Genomic DNA, 23,183 nt, shown 5'->3' with positions numbered 1-23,183 from the left:
CATAATGACACATTTTATTCCGCATTTGTTATTTGGAAGAGTTTTTTGAATCACATAATACGAAGAAAAACCTATAAATAATTGTTTAATACGTTTTATAATTAAATTTATGAGGGTTCGACGTGAATATTTTCTTTGTGTTTCATTTACCGAAAAAATCGATTCACTCGATACTGGATTGATGTAACCACAGTGTTATTTTTGCGATTCGAATCGAATGACATTATTTCGATTCGAACCGAAATGAAAATAGTGTTCAAGTTATGACACATCATTCTACCAGTCACTACTTACTACTTATATTGTCATATTGTCGGTCAACGAAGTCAACGTGACAAGTGAACTTGACCGTCAGTTTGAAATTTTTGTGTTTAAAATTTTACTTAAAATGTATTAATTGTGGATTGTTTCAACCATTATAATAATTAATCACCATTATAGCCGATATTGATAAAGTGGAACCCAAAACTTTTTAACCTTCAAAAGTGAGTTTTACATTTTTTATAACTAAAAATTCATTTTACAAAGTTTAATTCGTATAATTTATTTCATTTAAATAATGTGTATTAATTTATTATTTGTTAACTATTTATTTTCATAAGCATTGACTATACTCTTAGAATTAGTTTACATCATCTTGTCATAGTGTTATTTTTAGCTTTAAATTAGAATATTGACTTCGTAGGAACAATAAACTAATTATTTCGAAAAAATTTAGTTTACTAGTCATCATATAAGACGGAAGTATCTTTCACGGTCATGTATAAGTTACATTCACTTGCATAAACTAATTATTATTGATGTATAAGATTCTAATTCAGATGAAAATTGAATTAAAAGAATAAATGAAATTAATCAATTTTATTGTCACCATTATAAAAATCGATTTACTAGTAGTTACTACAAATTTCAAAAATAAATTCTCATGTTTTTTATTCAATTTTTTTAGACAGCAACTAGACTTGTTTTAAAATTATATTGATATTAAACAAAATTATTTATATGTCTTCTAAGAGGGTTGTAAATTGTAAATAATTGTTTTTCAATGAAAATATATACAGTATGATCTATTTTGATCCGATTTCACCTAATTTTTTTTTTAATTTAAATTATAAAATTTTACTAAATATTAGTATTTATTGAATTTTGAAATTTCTGATATAGCAGCTATAAAATAACACCCTGTATCACTCGATGACTGTAGAAATTATGTTTTATTTGTTAATAATTATAGGAATGGACTACCAGTGACTAAAAATTTAAGATAATATAAATATTTAACAATATTCAAAAATTCTTGGAACCTAATACACAAAAAAGAGAGTTTTTATGATTCAAATTCATGAGAAAGAAAAAGCTATAAATGATAAAAAAAGACCCAACTAATTTAAGTAAATTTATAACTCTATTCTGTAAATTCTAATACAACTACAAATAATTTAATTAATGAGTGCTACACATTTTTGAGATGGAAAACTTAAGAAAAAATAAATTTCTATTTTGATTCTATTTTTATTTTGATATTTGTGATGTAGGTGATCTATTGATTAATATAAATAAGCAAATTGTGAGTGCCAAATCATATTTTGATAAAGACTAAAAGTAGTCGAAACGTCCAATTTTTATCTGTCTTTCAAAAATTATGAAAAAAACCGATTTTAAAAGAGACAAAACCTAAAAACAAGACGATTTAGAAACATAAACATGCTCAAGCCCATCTGTATATACGGTATCCAGTTATGGGTTACTACAAGCAACTCAAATCTAACTATTTTGGAAAGATTTCAAAGTGAAGTGATTCAAATGATAATGAACGCCCCAAATGACGTAGTTCTAAGTGAAGAAGGAGTAAAGTGAAAAATATAGTGAACATCTCAAATAAGAAGATTGAAGCGCAATAGACCAACAGACCTGCGAAAATCTCTTATGGCATTTAAATGTATTTTGCTTATTATTTAGTTGTTGACACCCCAGTAATTGACAAGAACCAAAAAAACTTTATTTTTTTTTCTTATTACATGAGAGTATATAAAATTATTAATGACTTAGTAATAACAAAATAAAATATGAGTAATAATAAATAAAAAGAAAACTTAAATTGGGTACAAGCTTTAGGCTTCAAAAATATCTATCTCCTTTGAAAAAGTATACGTTTCTTGAGGTTCATGTGTCACTTGTTGATTTTAGGGAAAAAAACTTCAATATAATTCTTGGTATAAATTTTTTGAACCATACGGATATATCTGTAGAAGAATGTTTGCCTTTTACCTCCCAAAAACCTTGCCAACACAAAATCTCTCACTTTAATGTACATCAAATTTAAAATTCCTTCCTTTTGATTTTATATTTTAGTTTGCTCATTTTCACATTCAGTCTCTTCTTCATATTCCTCCTTTTATGATTGAACATCATTGATGCTATCACCAATCTCTTCCCATTCCTCCTCAACTCTTGCTTGCATTTCCTTTCTTCAGTTCTTTTTCCTCCTTCGAACTGATTTTGCTTCTTTTCTAATTCTTTCTGTCCATACCTTACATCATATGATGTAAAAGCAGCTTTGTTTCATTTCTTATTTTCACATTTGATTTCTTCTGGCCAACACAGAGCCTTTTTAAATGGTGCACAATTATTTTTGAAGACGTGGTCTTCTCGTTTGAGTTAATTCTTATGTAAGTCCGGAACAGGCAGGCTGGGCTACATCATTTTCTTCCATTTACCTTTTCAATATTTTCTCTTCTTCTAACCCCTATTCTATCCTTCAGATTTTTCCAAACAGTAAAAAGTTTCCTCGACATTTCCATTCGAATCTGATTTGTTTTCTTTGAAAGCAGGATTTTTCGAATATATGTCCAAAATGTTCTTTTCGGAGCTTCTCTCCATGATTTTGTGCCATTTTCTTACATATTCCTTCCGAAGGGTCTTAAAAGGTTTAAAAACTGAAACATTTATAGGCTGGATTCACTGCGTCGATTTTTTTTTCGATACCGTTCTCTAAACAAAAAGGGGACAATTGAAATGTCATATGTGACACATGACCATCAATATAGGTCACTTAATTTTCTTATCTATCAACCGAGGAAGGAAAATTTTTGTAATATATTCGAAGAATGTTTGGCCAAACATTCAGCCACTTTCGGAACGATCATGCAACATGATTTAGAAGATTTTCCTTATACTTACTTTGACAGTTCCAGTCATTGACACCGACGCCAACTTCAGATCATATGTTTTACTGATAAAAACGCATCTAAAATCATTTGATTCATACTTAAACTATATTTTCGAACAGAAACGAATAAATCAAACACATCCAAATGGTAACGGAACTTTTTACATTTTGAAATGACTGACAGTTATCAGCTGATTTGTTTCATAGTGTACATAGTACAGTGTTGCCAAATATCATTTTTAATTGATATTGTTGAAAATTATTAGTTGTATCAAATTTTGTGGCCCAAATCACTGGAAGCTTCAATCTGTTTATGTTGTTCAGTACATTTCTTTTTTTATAATAAAAGTTGAGATTTTTTACCACGAGTCGCCACTGTTAGAACATAAACTCAACATTGTAGTCACCATTAAAATAAATATGAAATACGTGATTTTCAGTCTTTATTGTCCCTTATCTCCATAAAAAATAACATATGTTTCTTTGATGACAATAAATATCAAAATTTTCATAAAATATATTAGTGTTATTTAGAAAACATACAATTAGATTAATTAATATTTCAGTAACGGTTATTTCAATTACATATAATTGTGAAATATTTCATGGGTATATTTGGTTATATAAGAAGAGTTTTAAAAATAATGGATTACACAAAACAATTTTTTTCACTTTTAGATAAATCTTTATAATGGAATGAACCTTAAAACGAGCTAATTTCCAAACCTCCCTTCCATTTAAAGTTTCTTTTTAATTTGAGAAATTCTCGACTCAAATCTATCGTATTTTCCAAAAATTCTTTCTTTTACCAGGTTTTGTTTTTTCAAAAATAACCGTACGAAATACAGAAGTATGAGAAGTCATTATAGATTGGAAATAAAAATTTAACATATTCAAATTGAAAATAAAACTGCTTTTATCGATTATAAATGTAAATAAACTAATTAGAATTTTTCATTTCGTAATCATGAATGCGAATTTGTCAAGACTTCAGACATACATTGGAATTTCCCCTAAAATCTTTAACATCTAAATATATGAAACACAGATTTATTTCGTTTATTAATCATTCCAATTTGTTTCACTGAAATAGGGTGTTTGGCATTGATGATAAATAATTCGATATCGTTTTTTATTCATAAAAGTCTCAAGAAATTCATTGAATTTAAATATTTTGTCATGTAATCAGAAACAGACGGTGCACTAATCAGTTTCGAATGACGTCACTATATAGTGAACGCCGAAATCAAACTTTAATTAAATAATTTCGATCATTGCAATAACAGATGTAAGAGCTGGTTGCAAACAACACTTTCTTCTTAGTCAAATGGGGTCGTTTTCGCTTGATTTCTTCGATCAAACGTTGCAATAAGTTCGCATAATACCCGCCGTCGACAGTTTTATCTTTTCCAAGATATTTGATGGAAATTATCCCACGCCATGACCTTGCCTGCAGATGGAACGGTCTTTACCTTCTTTAGATCCGGCTCTCCCTTTTCAGTACATTGATTTTTTCAAATCAACAGAGATAAAAAGCTTCTGTGAAATTTCAAGCGCAAGTCACCCCTATTTAACTCCCCATAATGTTGTGTCGTGTTGTCAAACTCTGCCAAACGGCCTCGTGCGTGCAATTAACACTTTTTGTACTTGTTGTATAACTAACTAATTGGTTTTTACATATTTTTCATATAAAACACTAATTTTCTTAGACCAGATTCGAACCCGGGACCTACAGTTTGAAGGTACCGAGTATTAATACTGAGCTGTCAGTGACAATAAACAGCGAGACTAAACTTCACCTATATTAAACACTTGTGAATAATATGCTTCGAATTTATAGAATGCCTGGAATATCTTATGAAAGTGCCCATAATTCTGGTGGAGGAGATGCAGATTCTACCGTTAGATCTAACGCACCAATAACCTATAGTTCCAATGGACAATTCACACCCAGTGACTCCAGAACATCCTCTAATCAGACATATTTCGCAGATGAAAAAATAAAAATACCGGATATTGATGGGGTAAGTCAGCTCTTTATAAAAAAAAATGTAGCTCGATGAAAATTGTTTTAATTAATAAACGACTGTAGAAAAAATAATGTATGTTTCTTGGGTACAAAAGAAACACACAAATAACTAATTTGGAGAATACTTTGAAGAGTTGAAAGAAATCTTTGCTGGAGGGTAAAGCTCGGCTAAGGAGATCCACAACAAGCTCAAAAATTGCCGTTTTTATGCCGTGAAATTCCCAGAATTTGTCCTCGATTGTTTTTAAAATAATGGGGTGGTCCGCTAACTTGAGTATCACGGACCATCCTCTAGAAAATTACTCTCCTACCTACGTCCGGGGAAAACGGGAAAAAACAGATTTCAACGAATCCTGAGCCCTGGAATATCGCTTCCCTTTATACGAAATCATAATTCAAGCAGATTCAGAGTAGGAATCCCTTAGGATGACTATATGCGTCTCAAAATTTGTTGATCTAGACGTCTTTTAAGCACTCCACTAAACAATTCAATAACTTATGACATAACCTCTTAAAGTTTTCGCTTTATATTTTCCGTTTTGCCATTATCTGAACGCTCAAAACGCCTCGTGAGACATTCTACTTGGGTGGAACGGGAAAAATCGTGGTCATGAACGTCATTGTGTGGATTGCAGTGAACTTTTTCGTTGATATCGCTGCTTGTCGCATTTTTTGCCCTGCTGAACGGACGTTGTTGGTTTCGGATATTGCAGATCATCAGCCATGAAAAAATTTACAAAGTTACAAAAAGTAATTTTGTTTTTTCGACTCAGCAGCTCGAAACATCCATTTCGTTATAATAAATTTCGTCTGACTAATCTACTTTACGTTTAGTAATTATAATAAAAATAAACCGAGATAAGCCAGGAATGTGATAACGCTGTAGTCAACATTTCTAGAGGATAAAGTTATAATTTCATTTATGTATCTATAGATTGAGAGCCACGGCTCACCACGCATGTTACAACGGAAGACATTCCTACAAGATACACAATTAATGTCTCCACTTAGAGGTATTAAGGGTTATTAAGGTCCTTTGCTTCTTTCCAGTTTATTTCTTGTTGATTCAATATTCTACTTACAATTTTATCCTACGAGTTTCTTGGTAATTTTTCGTTGTATCGATTCTTGGTCTCTTCTGATCAAAAAGCTTCTGGGAATATGGCAAAAATGTTTAACAAGTGAGGGGAATTACCTAGAGAAAATAACAAAAAGCATGCTACCGATAACATTCTTGAGCAAAAAAATCGCATTTCACTGGCAAAAAAAACTGAACACGAAATTGTAGTTTTGTTGGTAAAATCTTGAAGATATTGACTGACCCTTATAAAAGGTTAACTACCAGACCCATCACTATCAGTTAACCATCAAACATCAACCGATGATAAAGCTGCTGAAGCTGCCATCCAGAGTCAGCGAGAAGTGGCAAGTGCGTTGAACATAAAGCCGAAAGCCAGAGCCCACATGGTAGCGACTACAGGAGACCTAGACAGATTCGATTAGTGCTGTATAAGAGAAAACGTGGCTTTTGTTGGAGGTTTCTGGATGGTTTAGGCGAGCACCTCAATGAGAGCAAAAACTGAGTCAGTCTGGTGTTTCTAGAGTTTACCGTCATTACCAAGAGACTAGAACTTTCATCAAAGACACAGTTCCGCAAGAACGTATTAACACATCGTTGATAAATCGGGATCTTACTGCTTTTCAAATCCAACAAGAGCTCAGAGAAACGTTCGGGTTACTTTGGGGGGCTGTGAGCGGCTGGAAAGTCCGTAGAAGACTCAAGGCAGCTAATATTGAGCCAAAAAGGCCAGTTACTGACCTCAAATCAACACCAATTTATCGAGCAGCTCGCCTAGGCGATAAACTCTGAACCGATACATGGAAGATATTTTAGGGGATCGCGTCGTTTCTTACTCCAGTTTCATCGGCGAAAATTTCGTTCTAACTCAGGACAATGTCCATTTCATACTAATTGTCGAAATGGCGGTTATAGATTAGCCCGCGCTTAGCCCGGATATAAATCCTATCGAATATTTATGGGATGAACTTAGTGAAAAATTCGATCAAGGCCTGGGAAGGGAAAACACTTATTTTTTACTATTGACCCTTGTTCATTGTTTAAGATTCCTTTTCGTTCGATATTTTTTCTTTACCAACAAACAACATAGACCACTCACCATAAAGCTAAGACTCATGACTTTGTGGTACTAAAATCAACAGAATGAAAGCTACAGATTTTTTTGACCGCGATTTTTTTACTTAACAGTATATTTATATTAAATTTTCATTGGTTTTATTAACACGTTTTGTATTTTAGAATAAATTCAGCTTTAAGAAATTATGGGCGTTTACTGGTCCAGGATTTCTGATGTCTATCGCATATTTAGATCCGGGTAATATAGAAAGTGATTTACGTAGTGGCACCGTTGCTCAATATAAATTATTATGGATACTTTTGAGCGCCACACTTTTGGGCTTATTAATGCAAAGGTTGTCAGCCAGATTGGGCGTGGTAACAGGCTTACATTTGGCTGAAATGTGCTACAGGCAATACAGGAAAGTACCAAGGACGATATTATGGATAATGATTGAAATAGCCATTATTGGAAGTGATATGCAAGAAGTTATAGGGACCGCTGTTGCCATATATTTACTCTCTAATCGAGTGTGAGTATATATTTTATATACAGGGTATACCAATCATACTATAAAAACTTCGGTTATTACAGTATTTCAATCTTTGTTAACCTATACCTACCCTATACCCAAAGTTGGTTAAAACAAAGTTATTTTGTAATATTTGTTGTAAACCACAATTAATAATGAAAATATTTAATTTCGAAAAAGCATTCTGATTTTTAATGGAAAATTCTCAAGCCAAAATACCGACTTTTTAAAAAAAAACTGGAATCGAAAATTTTTATTTATTAATTTATTTATTTATCAATGTAACAAAGAGCCTCACGTTTTTTGAGGGTAATTGAAATGGAAAATTTTGATAATTAGCTAAAAATTGTACAAAATGATTAAAAAAAATTCGTTTTCGAGTTTTTTTTTCGCATTTTTTGAGGGAATTTATCATAGTAATTTATATTTTTTGAAACCACGAGAAAGACAAGATTTCAATGAACAAAAACTTCACAAACTTTTTAAAAATGCCGATATTTTGGGGTGAGAATTTTTGACTGAAAATTATGATGGTGGTTTTTCGATATAAATTCAAAATAAGGTGCAAAAAATTACATTATGTTTAGCACAAAAGAAGTTTAGTTTTAATTTAATTTCTTGAAAAAAAAAAATAATTATTTTAATAAGATAAAAATAAAAAACCAAAAACTTTATTATTCGAATTTTTCACATCAATTTTGAGGTCATGTGAAAAATTGTAAACCAAAAAGTTGGATACCTTTTCATTACCTACAATTTTCTTATTAAACTTTTTTCCACAGGATTTGTTTTTTTTTTTGCCGAAAACCGTTTTTCACTCTTAATACCTCACCCCCTTCCACTTCCGCCCTATCTCAGATCGTTCGTAAAATATTTTTCTTTCCATTTTTGCTATACCCCCTTACTCTTTCAATTGTTTCCATTCTACTACATTTTTTTTCATTTTTTACCATTTTCCAAATTTTCAGCACTTGAATGTTTAGTCATCCGATCAGTTCGTTATTGATGTGACAACTAATGAGACAACCCTAGTCCAAAGAGTCCAGGTTTTTCTACTTTACTCGAAAAATTTTGTGTTTCAACTAAAAACAAACCACGCTATTCTAGTCGTTTATTTTTTTTCTGTTTTTTCCAATAAAAATGACATTGACGTTAATCTATCAAAAAACCTCGATGATAAACCACGACCTCATCCCCACTATATGGCTATACAGGTTATTGGTTACCCACATGACGTCAATATCCTTTTATTAGAATGTCTACTTAATAGTCCTGCTATGAATCCTATATAACATTTTTTGGGCTACCTCAAAAAGAGGATTCGAAGTCAGAGTCTCCCTGACCAACTATAGAGGTCGCTATTTAAGACCACGATTGAATTCGGTAAACCAGTGAAACGTTGTGGCTCGATGGTGTCTGCGCGTTACTGTTGATTCAATAATCCATATTGAAAGTCATGGAAAATCATCGAACGAAAATGATTGCGATTCGATTCCATTTTTTTTTGGGCAAAATGATTGTTTGAAGTATAAATCTCTAATAGCAAAACGTTCTGAGTATACGTTCACCATTAAAAATGTCAAAAATTTATGTCATATTTGATATATTTACATCGTTATTTCCATATCTGAAATCTTGAGTAAGAATCCTCTTATACCCTGATAGCCTAGTAGCCAGATTGTTTTGTATTAACTGGTGTTTTTAGAGTTTGTTTATTGGAAGTGTATTCAATAACCTCCAAGGCTGTCAGAACCGCTTGGTTTTGAAAAAAATTCGTATAATTTGACATACAGATAAATAATCAATGATCTTAACTGATCGAAAGAAAGTCTTCTGTTGGAGTATCGATACTCTACATTAAAATAAATAATCTTTCAATTACCTTGTCTTGTATTTGTAAATTGTTTCGTTTATTTTAACGTTTTCTTTTTGTTTCTATAGCATACCGATATGGGGAGGAGTTTTGATAACGATAATAGACACATTTACATTTTTATTTCTTGATAAATACGGCTTAAGAAAACTCGAATCCTTCTTCGGATTGCTGATAACAATAATGGGCTTAACGTTCGGTTTCGAATACGTCACGTCCAAACCAGATGCAGCGGGCGTAGTTAAAGGGATGTTCATTCCATGGTGTTCGAATTGTGACTCTAGAGCGTTACTACAAGGAGTTGGAATAATCGGTAAGATTCATAACTGTTGGGCTGAAAAAGAAAAAAAATTTTTTAACCCTCAAAATAGCTTCTAATTAGGAGATAGTTTCTTTATCAGCGCCAAATTCTATCCGGTGATCATCCTCTTGAGGTCTGAGAACAGAAAAACGTTGTCGTAGGTCAGATCTGGTCAATACGGTGGATGCTGAAACCATTCATGCATTTTTGCAAACTTTTTGATTTTTTGCCTTTAAAAATCTACTAACATTGTTCAGAATCATCACTTCGTTCTGGTGTTTGGTCGACTATGAGGTTGATTCACATGATTTTGTGGCCTTCCAATGGTGACAGCTTCTTCAGGGCGTCTACTGCTGCGTGCATCGCTCTCTGTACTCTTTCCCCACACTGATACTACCGATGGAATTGTTAAACGACCGAATAATGCAAAAGGTGACCTGTATTAACCTAACCTATTACGGAGTAATTGGTCGTAGAACTTTTTGCTCCTAGCCCTTGAAACATCATGACATTTTCGTCTAAGGAACACATCACTCAATAAATCGCGTGACTAACTATAAAAAAAAATACAAAAATCGATTTTATTCGTCAATTTAACCTTCTTCAAGAGCAACACAATCATTCTAACGCTTCTCTAACTTCTCGATGCGCTGCTTGTAGAAGGATTTGTCTTTTGCTCTAAAAAACGCTTTAGTTTCATCACTTGCTTCTTCATTTGAGTTGAATTTCTTACCGGCGAGCACATTTTTGAGATCAGTTAGTCACTAGTGGCCAGATCTGGATTATACGGTGGATGAGGAAGCAATTCGTTTGATTTAACTATCGTTACTATCGATTTTTGAATGTGTTGTCTTGGTGAAACATTGATTTTGCTTCTTCAACATATGAGGCTATTTTTCCCTGATTTTTGTATTCAAACGATCCAACAACTCTATGTAGTATTCGATGTTAATTATCTCTCCCTTTTGGAGATGTTGATTCCAAAATACTGAAGCCATACCTTTCCCAGTTGACTGTTGTGCCTTTGGACGTGGTTCACCGGCTGCAGTTCACTCAGATGATCATTTTGATTAGTGTGAGTAAACGCGGCACCCATTTTCTCATGGTCAAATGTTCGTGCATAATTGCCTTCTTGCCTTCTGATATCTTCATGGCTCCAACTATCTCACGCAATTTCAATTTACGATTAGATATAACCAATTTGAGGACTTTTTCGATGTATTTTGGAGTAACCAACTCAATTTTATGACTAGGATGTTCACCATCATTGTTTACATTCAGCAAACCAATAATAAATGGTTCTTTCCAATGGAGTAGAGTCCGTTAACCTAACCTAACCTATTTTGGAGCTTCACTTGAATGGCTGTCACTTTCTTCTGACTAAACGAAATGTCATGACATTTGACACATAGTCTTTTGAAAGCTGGTACTTCATAAAAGTCATACAGATCTGGCAATGCCAGCGCCATCTTTGTATCAGTCACACGACTTATTAATCGATGTACTAAAAATGTCTTGAACTAATCTTATCATTGATTTATGATTTCAGGAGCGGTAATTATGCCTCACAATCTCTATCTACATTCCGCTCTTGTAAAATCGAGAGCTATCGATCGAACAAAGCCAGAAAAAATAAGAGACGCTAACATGTATTTTTTTATAGAAGCGTCAGTAGCTTTACTTATAAGTTTTATTATAAATGTGTTTGTGGTAGCCGTATTCGCCCATGGATTATTCCAAACGACCAACCAAGAAGCCGTAAGTATATTTTCAGACGTTCTAATAATTTGAATCGAAATTTTCTCCTACAACGGATACTTGGAATTCTTGCGCAAAGAAAAAATACCAAAAGGAGAAATTTTGAAGGTATAGCGATTGACCTCTACCAACGGCTTTATTGAAAACCTTACTCAGAATATCTGGAGAAGGACTCAACAGGGAAAAATTGAAAGGTTATTAAATTAGGACATGCCTGGGAATTAAATACCTTTGAGAAATAATTAAACTCAAAATTGAGCTGTAGAACTTGATGATTAAATCCACCATATCAGATATGGAGAAAATTACCATTAAATTGTAAACGGATAGCATCAAGACAACAGAAAGAAATGGAATAGGGCACAGAACAAAACACTCTGTAAAATTGGACGATACACCAACTCGGAAGGGAATTATCCCAAGCAGGAGATCATCCCCTAGTCGGATAGTTAAGCAGGCACCAGAGCTTATCCTTCAGGATATACTGTATGAGTATGAGAGGATAAAGTATGTAGTTGAAAAATTACTGGAATTGTATTTGAGAACTTATGATCATTGAAGGTATCAACCGAAGTGAAAACAACCTACGAGTATTGACAGGAGTCTTGTAGCGGGTATTAGACACCCAAAGACGTTAGGTTCAGTAGAAGATACAGGCTACTGAACTCCATAGCATCTGGGAGCGTATTTACAGAGAGAAAATGGTGTGTTACACCAAGAAAAGGAAATATAGATCCAATAACAACTATCGATCATTTAAAAAATTAAGAGGGATGATTCTAAGTCCACAATGCTAAATAATGGAACCTCCTGTCATTGGTGAGTGAGAGGCAAGCCTAGTGACGTTGATCTCCGATTAGCTTTTGGTACTTTGAAGTCCCAAGGGTCACATTTACCAAGTGATTTTCGAAGTGGTAAGCTCCCAATGATTGAGGGAAGACAGATACTCAACAAGGGTCTGATCTAATCCGACTAATTTCGTGGCAAAAATTTTATTTTAAACACAAATTCAAATCAACACTTCGATGTATCCGATTCAGAGTCATCATTGGTATTGTTTATAGTTAAATTACTGATTTGTCAATTTAATTATTTTATTTTTAATTGCAAGCTAATTTGTTTTTATATAATTCCAGCATGATTTGTGTGCCAAGCATCCCGCCTTCAATGCCTCCATATTTCCGGTGAGTATTTTTTTTTCTTTTTGTTAAGTTGAGCAGAATTTTTACACGGTGATACAGAAAATGAAAAATTCTCAATTTTCAATTTTGATATGTGGTTTTTACTAGCAATTGGCGCTCGAGACTAACGGTATTTCGTTTATTACAGCAGGTATAAAACCCTAACCACACGCATAATTGAACAGGAGACTGATGTTATCTCAAGGTTACAATGGCGTATAAATTAAGGGACTGGGTGTCATTTTAACTGATATAAATTATGTGTATTTTATATTTTAAATGTATAATGACCGATAGAAAAATATTAACTCTAGAGGGGTATATACGTAGCGTACTCGTGCTTATTATGACGATTACAATTTTTTGATTCGTTATATCTCAGAAAAAAATGATTGATACGTTTGTTGTAGACAATTTAATGATCTACGATTTTTGTTTGAGGTGTTTTATGATAAAACTTACCGTTTTGCTGAAAATCGCCAAAAACTCCATACACGGGACTTTCAAATTTCATTTTTAATTATATTTTAAACAACTTCACTGATTTCCAGCTTGGTGTGAATTTATGTAGCGTCCCTCTTATTTTTTGGTCTAATTTAACTGGACTATAACCACAAAATGAACTTTATTGTTCCCTCGGTTATGAAAAATATATAATTTTCCAAAATCTTTTTTTTTTGGTTATTTTTCCTTGATAAATGTAAAAAGCATCATTCAACAATCAATTAGAAAAACTTTTTATACAGTGTGTTATATTTAATAATGAATTTTTAATTTTAGGAAAATTCCGAGTATGTAGATGCGGATCTGTATACCGGTGGTATATTCCTCGGTTGTATGTATGGAGTATTAGCAATGTACATTTGGGCAGTTGGCATCCTTGCTGCCGGTCAAAGCTCTACAATGACAGGTTTGATTATATTTATGCTAAAATAAAATTTTATATTTTGTTCCTCACATATTTCCCAAAAATAATATTCCTTTATTCACGTATTTTGGTACAGTAGCCACTTCTGATTTATTTATTTCAACATTCGAGTTTTTGAAGAAATTAATTTGTTATCGATTTCCCACTCCATTCGAGAAATTTATTAAAACCTCGAAATGTATTCTAAATCGTCCTCTACCTATCTACACTTTAAATCGAAGTAAATTTTAGTAAATTCGTGGTGATTTTATTCTTTATATTCGCTGGTAAGTTTTCACTTTTTTTATCATTTTGCTCCCAAAAATGGGTGGATTCCCAGATGTTGGAGTGAGTTGAATTGGTTGGATCTTGTAGAACTGCGAAAAACAAATAAAAAGAGGAATGAAACTGGGACACAGATGAGAATTATTAAAGAAGGAACGAGTAGGTAGAACAGATTTGAATAAATAGTAGCTTATTCTCTAACATATAAAAAAACTGAATTTATATTTTTTTTAAATATAACCAAATAGGAATCTTTTTTATTCTATTCATTCTGTTCCCTAAATCAATAGAAAATATGAATTAATATAAAAACTATTATAAAAAAATTCCTGGATTTCCTTTTGTTTCAAGCAAATTTTGTATGATAGTTTTTATGTAAATTCGTATTTTCTATTCATTTGGAGAACAGAAAAAATTCCTACTGTCCTACCTACTCATTCCTTCTTTAATAATTTTCATCTATGTTCCCGTTTCATTCCTCTTTTTATTTGTTTTTCGCAGTGAATAAAAGGATATTCAAAATGTTTGAAGAAATACATAACAAACCGAATGGCATGTTACAAACCAAGACTTCAGAGAGACACAGCTTCGTTAACCATTAGCAGATTTTTTTTTTATTTTATATAAAACCAAACCGGGGAAAATTATTACTTGTACATCTGAATTGAGCTAATAAATCTACCGTTTTGAAAATACTACTTGTTCGAAGATATAGTTCATCACTTACTAATCGTGAATGTGTTGTTTTGGTTGTCTACCTCGCAGGAAGATAATAAAATTTCATATATTTAGTAGAAATCCAACAACTGCTATCTAGCGGAAACCAAGTAAAGTTCCAGAGCTTTCTAACGATATACAGTGAAAATTACGAAATGGGCGACATCTGTTGATTCTTTTTTCAAACTTTAATAGAAGTGAACAACAAAACAAGAATACAAAAGTTTTATTGTTTTGTAAACAATAGAAAATGTTATTTGAAATTATAGCCATCTAGATCAATATATACATAGATTTATCTAAATCGGTTAATTGTTTGTAAAACACCCCGTATTTCATGAAATCTATATTTATTTTAGGTACATACGCCGGTCAATTTGTTATGGAAGGATTTTTGAATCTACAATGGGCTAAATGGAAAAGGGTGTTGTTTACTCGTACCATAGCAATAATACCAACATTCTGTTTAGCTTTTTTTAGCAATATTAACGATTTGACGAGTATGAACGATATTTTAAACGCAATTATGAGCCTTCAATTGCCGTTTGCTACAATTCCAACCATAGCTTTCACTAGCAACCCGCAAATAATGGGAAAATTTGTAAACGGAATGTAAGTAACTCTCCCGCTTCTAAAGTTATTAAACTATAACTGTAACTACCCCCTATAAACTGAATTTTCTGTAGTATAAATCGCGTCGTGAGCATTTTACTCTAAATTTGAGTCTGTAGCACCCTTAATGTAGTCTTTAGTGATGATTTAACCTCGCGCAGAAGTATATCTTCATAATCGAAGACAACAGTCAATTTAAAGACTTTCCGATGATTCAATAATAATCTGTTTTTCCAATATCCATGTTCATGTCGCATAGAAGGAAGTAGGTACAAAAACCTGGTAGATTTGTCTGCTAACCTAACCTAAGGGGTCATCTAGAAATTACTCCTCACGAATTTCAAGATTTTTTGTCCATGTCGCAGCTGGTCGCATTTGTGAGACACCCATTCCCTGGTGTGATATTTTGCAAATTACATTTACAAAAAATATACATTTACAAAGAATATTTGAACGAGGTCTGTCTAAAGGCCTTTATCCTCAACGGCTCCTAGGCCGCCAACAATTAAGAACTAAAAGAAATTAAGTTTTTTGATCCGCGAATAAATATTAGATGATTAAATTTTCGTCATTTTGTAACTAGAAATATGATTTTCACAATTAATTATTTTCTTTTTCCAGTGGAAACAAAGTGGCATCCATTTTACTGAGCATCGTGGTAATAGGAATAAATACTTACTTTGTAATAAGCTCTGTAGATAAAATGGAATTGAATGGATTTCTACTTTTCTTAGTGATAACAGTCGGTATTGTTTATTTAATAGTCTGTTGTTATTTGGTGTTACATATGACCATATCGATGGGTAATACGAGCTTATTACGATTCAGTTTTGTCAACAAGTACATAATGGGTCCGGTAGATGCCACTTTAGATATCAGTCCTACTTGTTATACGAGGTAATAATTTATATTTACTTTCAATATCGCATGGGGTTAATAAAAAATTGCTATGGGATTTACAATGCTATACGTTTTAAATTATACCATTAATGCATGGCAAACTAGCTAATTATAACTAAACCGTTGGTATCGGTATCGATAAACCTTTAATTTTCGTTCATCGTATGTTTTTAACTTGTCATTATATTTATACAGTTATGAAAACACCACCGAATAATGGATAATAGTATATTTCACAACAGGTGTATAATAATGGATATTATTCACGAGGATGAGTGAATAATAGCCATAATAACGCAAATATGTAGTGTATGGTTACCTTAAAGGATAACGGTGTATGTTGTATGTCTACTCCGGTGATTAATGTGCATTAATACTACCCCCTAATCAGGAATACAGGGTGCAAAATGAGCGTAGCTGATCCAAATTTAACGTAGAGTTTAAACCAATCAAATTCGACTAAAAATTGTTACTTTCAATGTCCGATTACTGAGACTTATTAATAAACTAATATGTTGCGTGTTGTGGTTTTTTTGTATGTAAATAACATTTTATAACAAGTGAATATTAAATTTTTTCGAATGTTTCCTCTAATTCAATCAAAATTTCTACTTTCAGGCAAAACTCTGATGCTTGTGAAGAGTAAGTGGTTAATACCACTAGCTTTGTATCTATTCAAATACTCGCCTTGTCATCTAGATATAAAATACCCGGCCGTTCGCATAGCGAATTTTGAAAAATTTATTTTTCAAAATTCATTAAATATATTTTTAAATTTTTATAATAATAATTATTCGAACAAATTAATCTTTTAAAATGTTCTGAAATTATTGTGGTTGTTAATGTATTGTGTTTGATATTATCAAAATTGAAAAAAAATAAGTATAGTACAGTCAAATTAGCTTTAAAAAAATATCATTTTCAAAAGAAAATTAATATGTGAAAACCACATGCTTTTTTTGTTCAGTACCCAAAATTAAGGTCATATCTTTTGACTGAATTTTTTACATCAATGTCTAAAGAGTTTTAATATTTTTTTTCTTTTATTTTGCGACAAAAACTAATGCTCAGATGTATAGTAGAAAATGTAAAACCGGCTAAATTTACGTTTTTCTATTTTTGCAATAAAAAATTCTTCTTATTCCTCCCCTTTTCTTAAGACTTAGTCTACTATTCAACCTCTTGAAAAGTAGATGTCCATCCTTCGTGTCGAACGCGAACATGATGCGCTGTAGACGTTCATAAATGTCAAAAACACACCCTGAATTTAAAGCTGCACAGAATGAACGCGAACGGGACTGTAGTTCGCGAGTAAACATAACCTTAAACCGATGCACAGAATGACCACTAAACTGACGGTGGTTCGCTAGTAAACATAACCTTAAACCGATGCACCGAATGTACGCAAACAAAACCTTATTTTGATCCACTTTTAGGCCTCTAACGTGATCTAGATTTACTGTTGAACATAGAAAAAATTATCTAGAAGTTGTATTAGATCAAATAACACGATCTGGATTAGATATAAAACAAAATCTAAATATTCGAAAGTACTTAAAGAGTTACAATCGATGGAGAAACTTTATTCAATCATCTAAATGTACACAAATTAATAAGTTGTGCACAATAATCTAATTAAAGGAGATTTCTCGAACCACGTCTAAATCTAGAAACTGGAAAAAATCGCTAGGGGCCAGATCTGGCGAATACGTGTGTGGTCGAACATTTCAAAGTACCGAACACCGAAATGTGAGCAGGTGCGTTGTTCTGATGTAAAAGCGCTTTGTTTCTCTTCAAATACAATGACTTTTTTGCTATTTATCCTTTCACCTTATTAAAAAATGATGCACTCTCCTATTATTGTTGTCCCTTTTTGAAAAATGGTCAATCCCATAATTATCCCAAAAACTCCAGAGTTAATTTTTTAGGTAAAGAAATGTATTTCTTTGTTAGCATAATTAGTAGCTGCCGGGTGATCACTAATTGTTATTATTTTAAATTTTTGGTCAATTATCTTAATTTGCTTTTATTATATATTAATAGATCTAGTAATAATTGGTGTCGTTTAATAGTGTTTGTTAAAAATCTTGGAATAACGTCATAAGAGCTTTTGAAATATTTACAATCAAATGGCGATCACTTTTAATTTATTAAAACTTACTAATTAACCTCAATTTTTCACTGAAAAAACTAATAAAAAATCTGCACCAACTAAAGAAGCAAAAATAATAAACTTTTCAAAAAGCTACTCACAAGAGGCAAGTTTTCGACGACTTCACGACCTCGACTGAATCCTTTCTGCCACTCCAATATTTGCATTCGTACACTCCAATGATTCCGGAACCCTAATTCCAATTAGAAACACAAACTTATTTTCCATAGATAAATATTTCGCCCTCTAATCAAGTATACACTATTTGAAATAAGGCGCCCAAATTTCACACAACGAACATCAATTTTTTACTGAGAAAACTAATCAAGAATCTGTACCAACTAAAGAAGCAAAATTATAAACATTATAAAAAGTTTTGCAATATATTTCTGGAGAAGACTTGCTTTCTATTATCATATAGTTTCCTGAAAAATGGTTAAAAATAACTGTTTCAATTAAATATTGGTCTATAAATTATAAAATTTTTATTTCTACGTTCATGTAATAAACACAACTTTATTGAACTATATTTACTGGAAAAAATGGTTCTTTATTGCTCTAATGCAATAAATGTCTCATCTGTCGTGATCATAGACAAACATAAATATTCAAATAAGTCAAGAATTAACAAAGAATAGCGGATTTTATTTTATTATTAATCATATTTATTATGTTCTCGATTAAGAAATGACTAGAAACTTTTAAACTGTCCATATGATAACAATTTATAAACAAAAATGTAAATGCATCAAATATACGCGCTCACGACTATTACGATTTTGATAATGCAGTTCTATAAATGCCAGTCAAAATTTTTGTTTTCGTGAACGTAGAAAAAATATTGTTTGTAACTCGGGCAACAAGTGTTTATTGCATTAGACGTGTTATTAAACTCGGTCTCGTTGGACAAATTTTGCATAAATAGTTATTATTATTATTCGAGTATTTTTTCAAATAACTTATCTCCATTATTTTTTCTTTTTAATGTTTATTAAACATCTTAAAATAAATTAGTTTTGAAAAACGACATTAATTATTACTGGCTTTAGTCTAATAAAACCTTTTTTAACATCTCTAGAAATACTAACACTCCATTTCGTTTGTTTCCATTTTCAGCCTTCTTCGAGGTGCTTAGCTTTTTACTGATTAACCTACTGGAAACTAATTTGAATTAGTATCATAGTTCTATTTTTCAACATTTTTTAAGGGTTAATTTGGATCTACCTGACGACAAGTACAATTTTTAACGAAAAATTTTAAAAATAGGTATCATTCGAAATTGCCATATCGAATCTAAATACTGGGTCAGCGTAATAGCAACATGCCAGGTAAAAAAATAAATTAAATGTAAATAGGTAAGATATTTATTTTCAAATTTTATAAAATTCCACCAAAAATATTCAAAAAAATATATAACTATTGTAAAAAAAAAATTATTGAAAAACGAAAACATAACCAATCAAAACAAAATAAAAAAGTACAAGACACTAATAAGACCAGTAATTATTTATGTGATAGAAACAACAGTAATAAACAAATAAGAACAAGGAGAAGAACTTAAAAGAACTGAGAGAAGCATATAATATGTAATACAGTCGAACTCCAATAATTCGAACTGCAAGGGACCGTAGCAAAAGTTCGAATTATCGAGGTGTTCGAATTATCGGAGTTGTGCACATTTACATACATATATGTATGCATTTCGATGCATCTTTCCATTTTATAAATAAATAAATATGTTATGGGTATATAAAATGTTTATTTATTTATTTATTTATTTAAAATAATTTGTACACGTTTGAAGAATTTTTGGTCCTAAAAAGGACCGATTATTTATCTTAAAATAAAAAAAAATACATATATTTATTTTTTTGTAAAGAAATCAGCTATGCTAGATTGCTTCATGCTGACGATTTTTTCCTTTGAAGCAAATCGAGTGATTCGACAAAATATCGTCGTCTTACCTAGAATCTGAAGATTCGAATTTTTCAATTTTTTTCAACACTAACAGTTCGAATTTTTTAATACCTTTGTACATACATAATTTACACAATTTTCAATTATTCGAACATCAAAAATTCGAACTTTTCAATTATTTAAACGCCAAAAATTCGAATTTTTCGGTAATTAACACAGAAAATACGAATTTTTTGATAATTCGAACTTCAAAAGTTCGAATTATCGAGGTTTTTTTACATGTGTTAGTAATAGGAATGTCAAGGGACCGACGCAAAAGTTCGAATTAACGAGGAATTCGAATTATCGGTGTTCGAATTATCGGAGTTCGACTGTATTGAAATATTTGAAGTTTTCCCGATTGGTTCAACTCAACTAACTGCCAGCGCCAATCTTTCCATATTTTCGTTAGTTGTTACAGATAAAAGTCGTCCAAATCGCGGCGCGTCGACAACTGGGCCCATTTTTAACAATTTCTGATACGTTTTCTACTATGTTGAACGATTTGGTAGCGGCGAATTCGGAAATTGTTGTCGGTAAACATAGTTTCAAAATTCGAATGAACTTGCATCGGTTATTCATTTTGAGAACGCGTCTACTCGACGAGCACAGACACAACTGTCAAAATCACGGACATGTTCGTTCTAATCTTTTTCTACAGCGTTGCCTGACTTATGCAGACCTCGATAATTGATTCCATATGGTAATGGTTAAGACAAATCGTATCATGAACGATCTGTCGACCTTACACGGGGCTCTTGTGCCATGTAAACTGTTTACCTTCGATATATGAAGACGATGTTTGGGTTTCGAAACGATTGTGTTCAGAACGCCATCTATACTATATAATTAAACATATTCATACACTATCAAATCGCTAAATAACGATTCGCCCCATGTAAGGTTAATTATGTAGAAGAAAATATTTATTATAATTGTATAAAATATATTTGCTCAAAACCTAAGATTTAAGAATGAAATAAAAGTGTAAAAATGGCATCTTTTTCTCACTTATTACATTATTATCTATTTTTCACTTTATATTAAGTTTGTTCTTGGTAGCTGCACTGGCAGAACTAGTTCAGTGTACACTAAAGCGTTATTTGTAGTGGAAACAGCGCTAGTGTCGCTGTTCTCAGTAGTAGTGCAAGAGAACTAGTTTTTACTGTACTGCTTGCACCGGGTCTAGAGTCAGTGCAATAAGTGTAATCTGGAAACGGTGGTTCTACATCTTCAGTCATGAGAAAAATGTAAAATATCAAAAAGCATGATTCACATTAAATAACCTCAAATACAGCTAATGCTCCATTGCTCTCTGCACTATATCGTTCTTTATGTTCGGTCGAACTAATTCTATACACTCATGAACTGGCCTGCACTGGTACAGTTATAGTGTAGCTACCAAGAGCAAACCGATTGTGTTTCGAATAAAACATAAGATGTTTATGAATTATATATACTGCCGAGGTACATAAGTTGAAAATATGTCATTTGTAAAGACAACAAATCAATTTGTTACCAATGACTATAAATAAAAAAATAAATAAATCATAAAAATGATTGAATTTGAAATTTCCTATTTGAATAAATCCAGTAGCTCCCGTTTCCTACTTAAATTTCTAATTTAAATTCATGTTGTCATGTCGTAATAAAAATTATAATACAATACGAGGGTTAACTAAAAAGTATTGTGCCTCAGTAGTCACTTGAATTTTAACTATAATATTAGAGTTTTTGAAAAAATTTATTTGTTATTGATTTCTCACTCCATTCGAAAATAATAAAGACTAAGCAGTAATTCCGAAATTTTTTAGCAGGAAAATATTGTTATGAACAAGTCAAAGATATAAGCCGTGAGACCAGTCCTGTCAGTTTGAATAATGGTTTTCCGAGAAAAACGATTTTCATAATTTTTTCTTTACATTATTCAAGCACTGCTATCTATTCGATAATGTCCAAACTTGTGTTCTATATCTACTATACAGTGAGAAATTAGTAGATTTATGAATGTACTTTTGACATTCTAGCATAGAGGGCGTACCTAGGTTTATTCCAATAAACTCCATCCTTGTTTCAATTCGATTTCCACTTTTCGAATAATCAAGAAAAAAACTATGATTTATAGGCATGCATGTCAGTTTTTTAATCGGGGTTACGGTTTTCCAGAAAATTCAGTTTTGTGGTTTAATTCCTCCGGAAAATGTTAACATCCCCTGTCATGTCCGCAACCCGTTATACGTCTCGCATAGAAAAAATTATTATTTTATAATGAATCATCTTCTTTTTGACTTTTCTATGTTTTTACAATTTTATCGCCGTTTACCGAACGATGCCGGAAACTATAAATAGTCTTCCCCATGTAATTCGACAACCAGTTCTAATATGGTGTATGACTAGTTGCCTACTCTTAAGGGTGAATCTAAAAATATTTATTATATATATATATATCAAATCAGTTCTGCGAAAGTATTTCAAAAACTACGTGGCATCATGGAGATTCCGAAAATCACATCAGCTTTTGAGTTTGAGTAATGGTTTTCGTGAAAATCCGACTTTCATGACTTTTCTTCCCTTAATGATTTTTTTTTTTTGGTGAAACTGATAGCTTTTGTGAGATCTTCATACCAAAATACCCCCTGTGCGAGCGAAATCGGAGGCCGAGAAAGACTGAGAAAC

The 23,183-nt window shown here is 31.9% G+C and overlaps 1 protein-coding gene across 5 annotated transcripts; it reads left to right on the top strand.

Annotated features, from left to right (window-relative positions):
• The first annotated feature begins 225 nt into the window (after positions 1-225).
• On the top strand, positions 226-22,064 carry LOC130892680 (protein Malvolio-like). 5 transcript variants are annotated; one of them, XR_009059075.1, is made up of 11 exons: positions 286-485; positions 5,010-5,193; positions 7,516-7,865; positions 9,807-10,051; positions 11,589-11,797; positions 12,934-12,981; positions 13,759-13,888; positions 15,247-15,499; positions 16,121-16,396; positions 19,759-20,137; positions 20,835-22,064. XR_009059075.1 is itself a non-coding variant. In XM_057798206.1 (10 exons), exons 2-10 carry the CDS (start codon positions 5,011-5,013, stop codon positions 19,684-19,686), a joined length of 1,713 nt encoding a protein of 570 aa, XP_057654189.1. In that variant the 5' UTR covers positions 226-485; position 5,010; the 3' UTR covers positions 19,687-22,064. The 5 variants fall into 5 exon arrangements, 4 of the variants coding, with proteins under 4 accessions (XP_057654189.1, XP_057654186.1, XP_057654187.1 ...); XM_057798206.1 differs by having other exon boundaries at positions 226-485; positions 19,668-22,064; XM_057798203.1 differs by having other exon boundaries at positions 259-485; positions 19,759-22,064.
• Positions 22,065-23,183: the final 1,119 nt, after the last annotated feature.

Source organism: Diorhabda carinulata, chromosome 4, assembly GCF_026250575.1.
Source record: "Diorhabda carinulata isolate Delta chromosome 4, icDioCari1.1, whole genome shotgun sequence".
Taxonomy (NCBI): Eukaryota; Metazoa; Arthropoda; class Insecta; order Coleoptera; family Chrysomelidae; genus Diorhabda; species Diorhabda carinulata.
The sequence above is the reverse complement of the archived record's forward strand: the minus strand, read 5'-3'. Positions and strand labels throughout refer to the sequence as shown.

Coding starts and splice junctions, on each gene's coding strand:
- LOC130892680 (XM_057798203.1), top strand. CDS start 5,011: ATGCCTGGAATATCTTATGAAAGTGCCCATAATTCTGGTGGAGGAGAT. Junction 5,194..7,515: donor AAATACCGGATATTGATGGG/GTAAGTCAGCTC, acceptor TTTGTATTTTAG/AATAAATTCAGCTTTAAGAA. Junction 12,982..13,758: donor TCAATGCCTCCATATTTCCG/GTGAGTATTTTT, acceptor TTTTAATTTTAG/GAAAATTCCGAGTATGTAGA.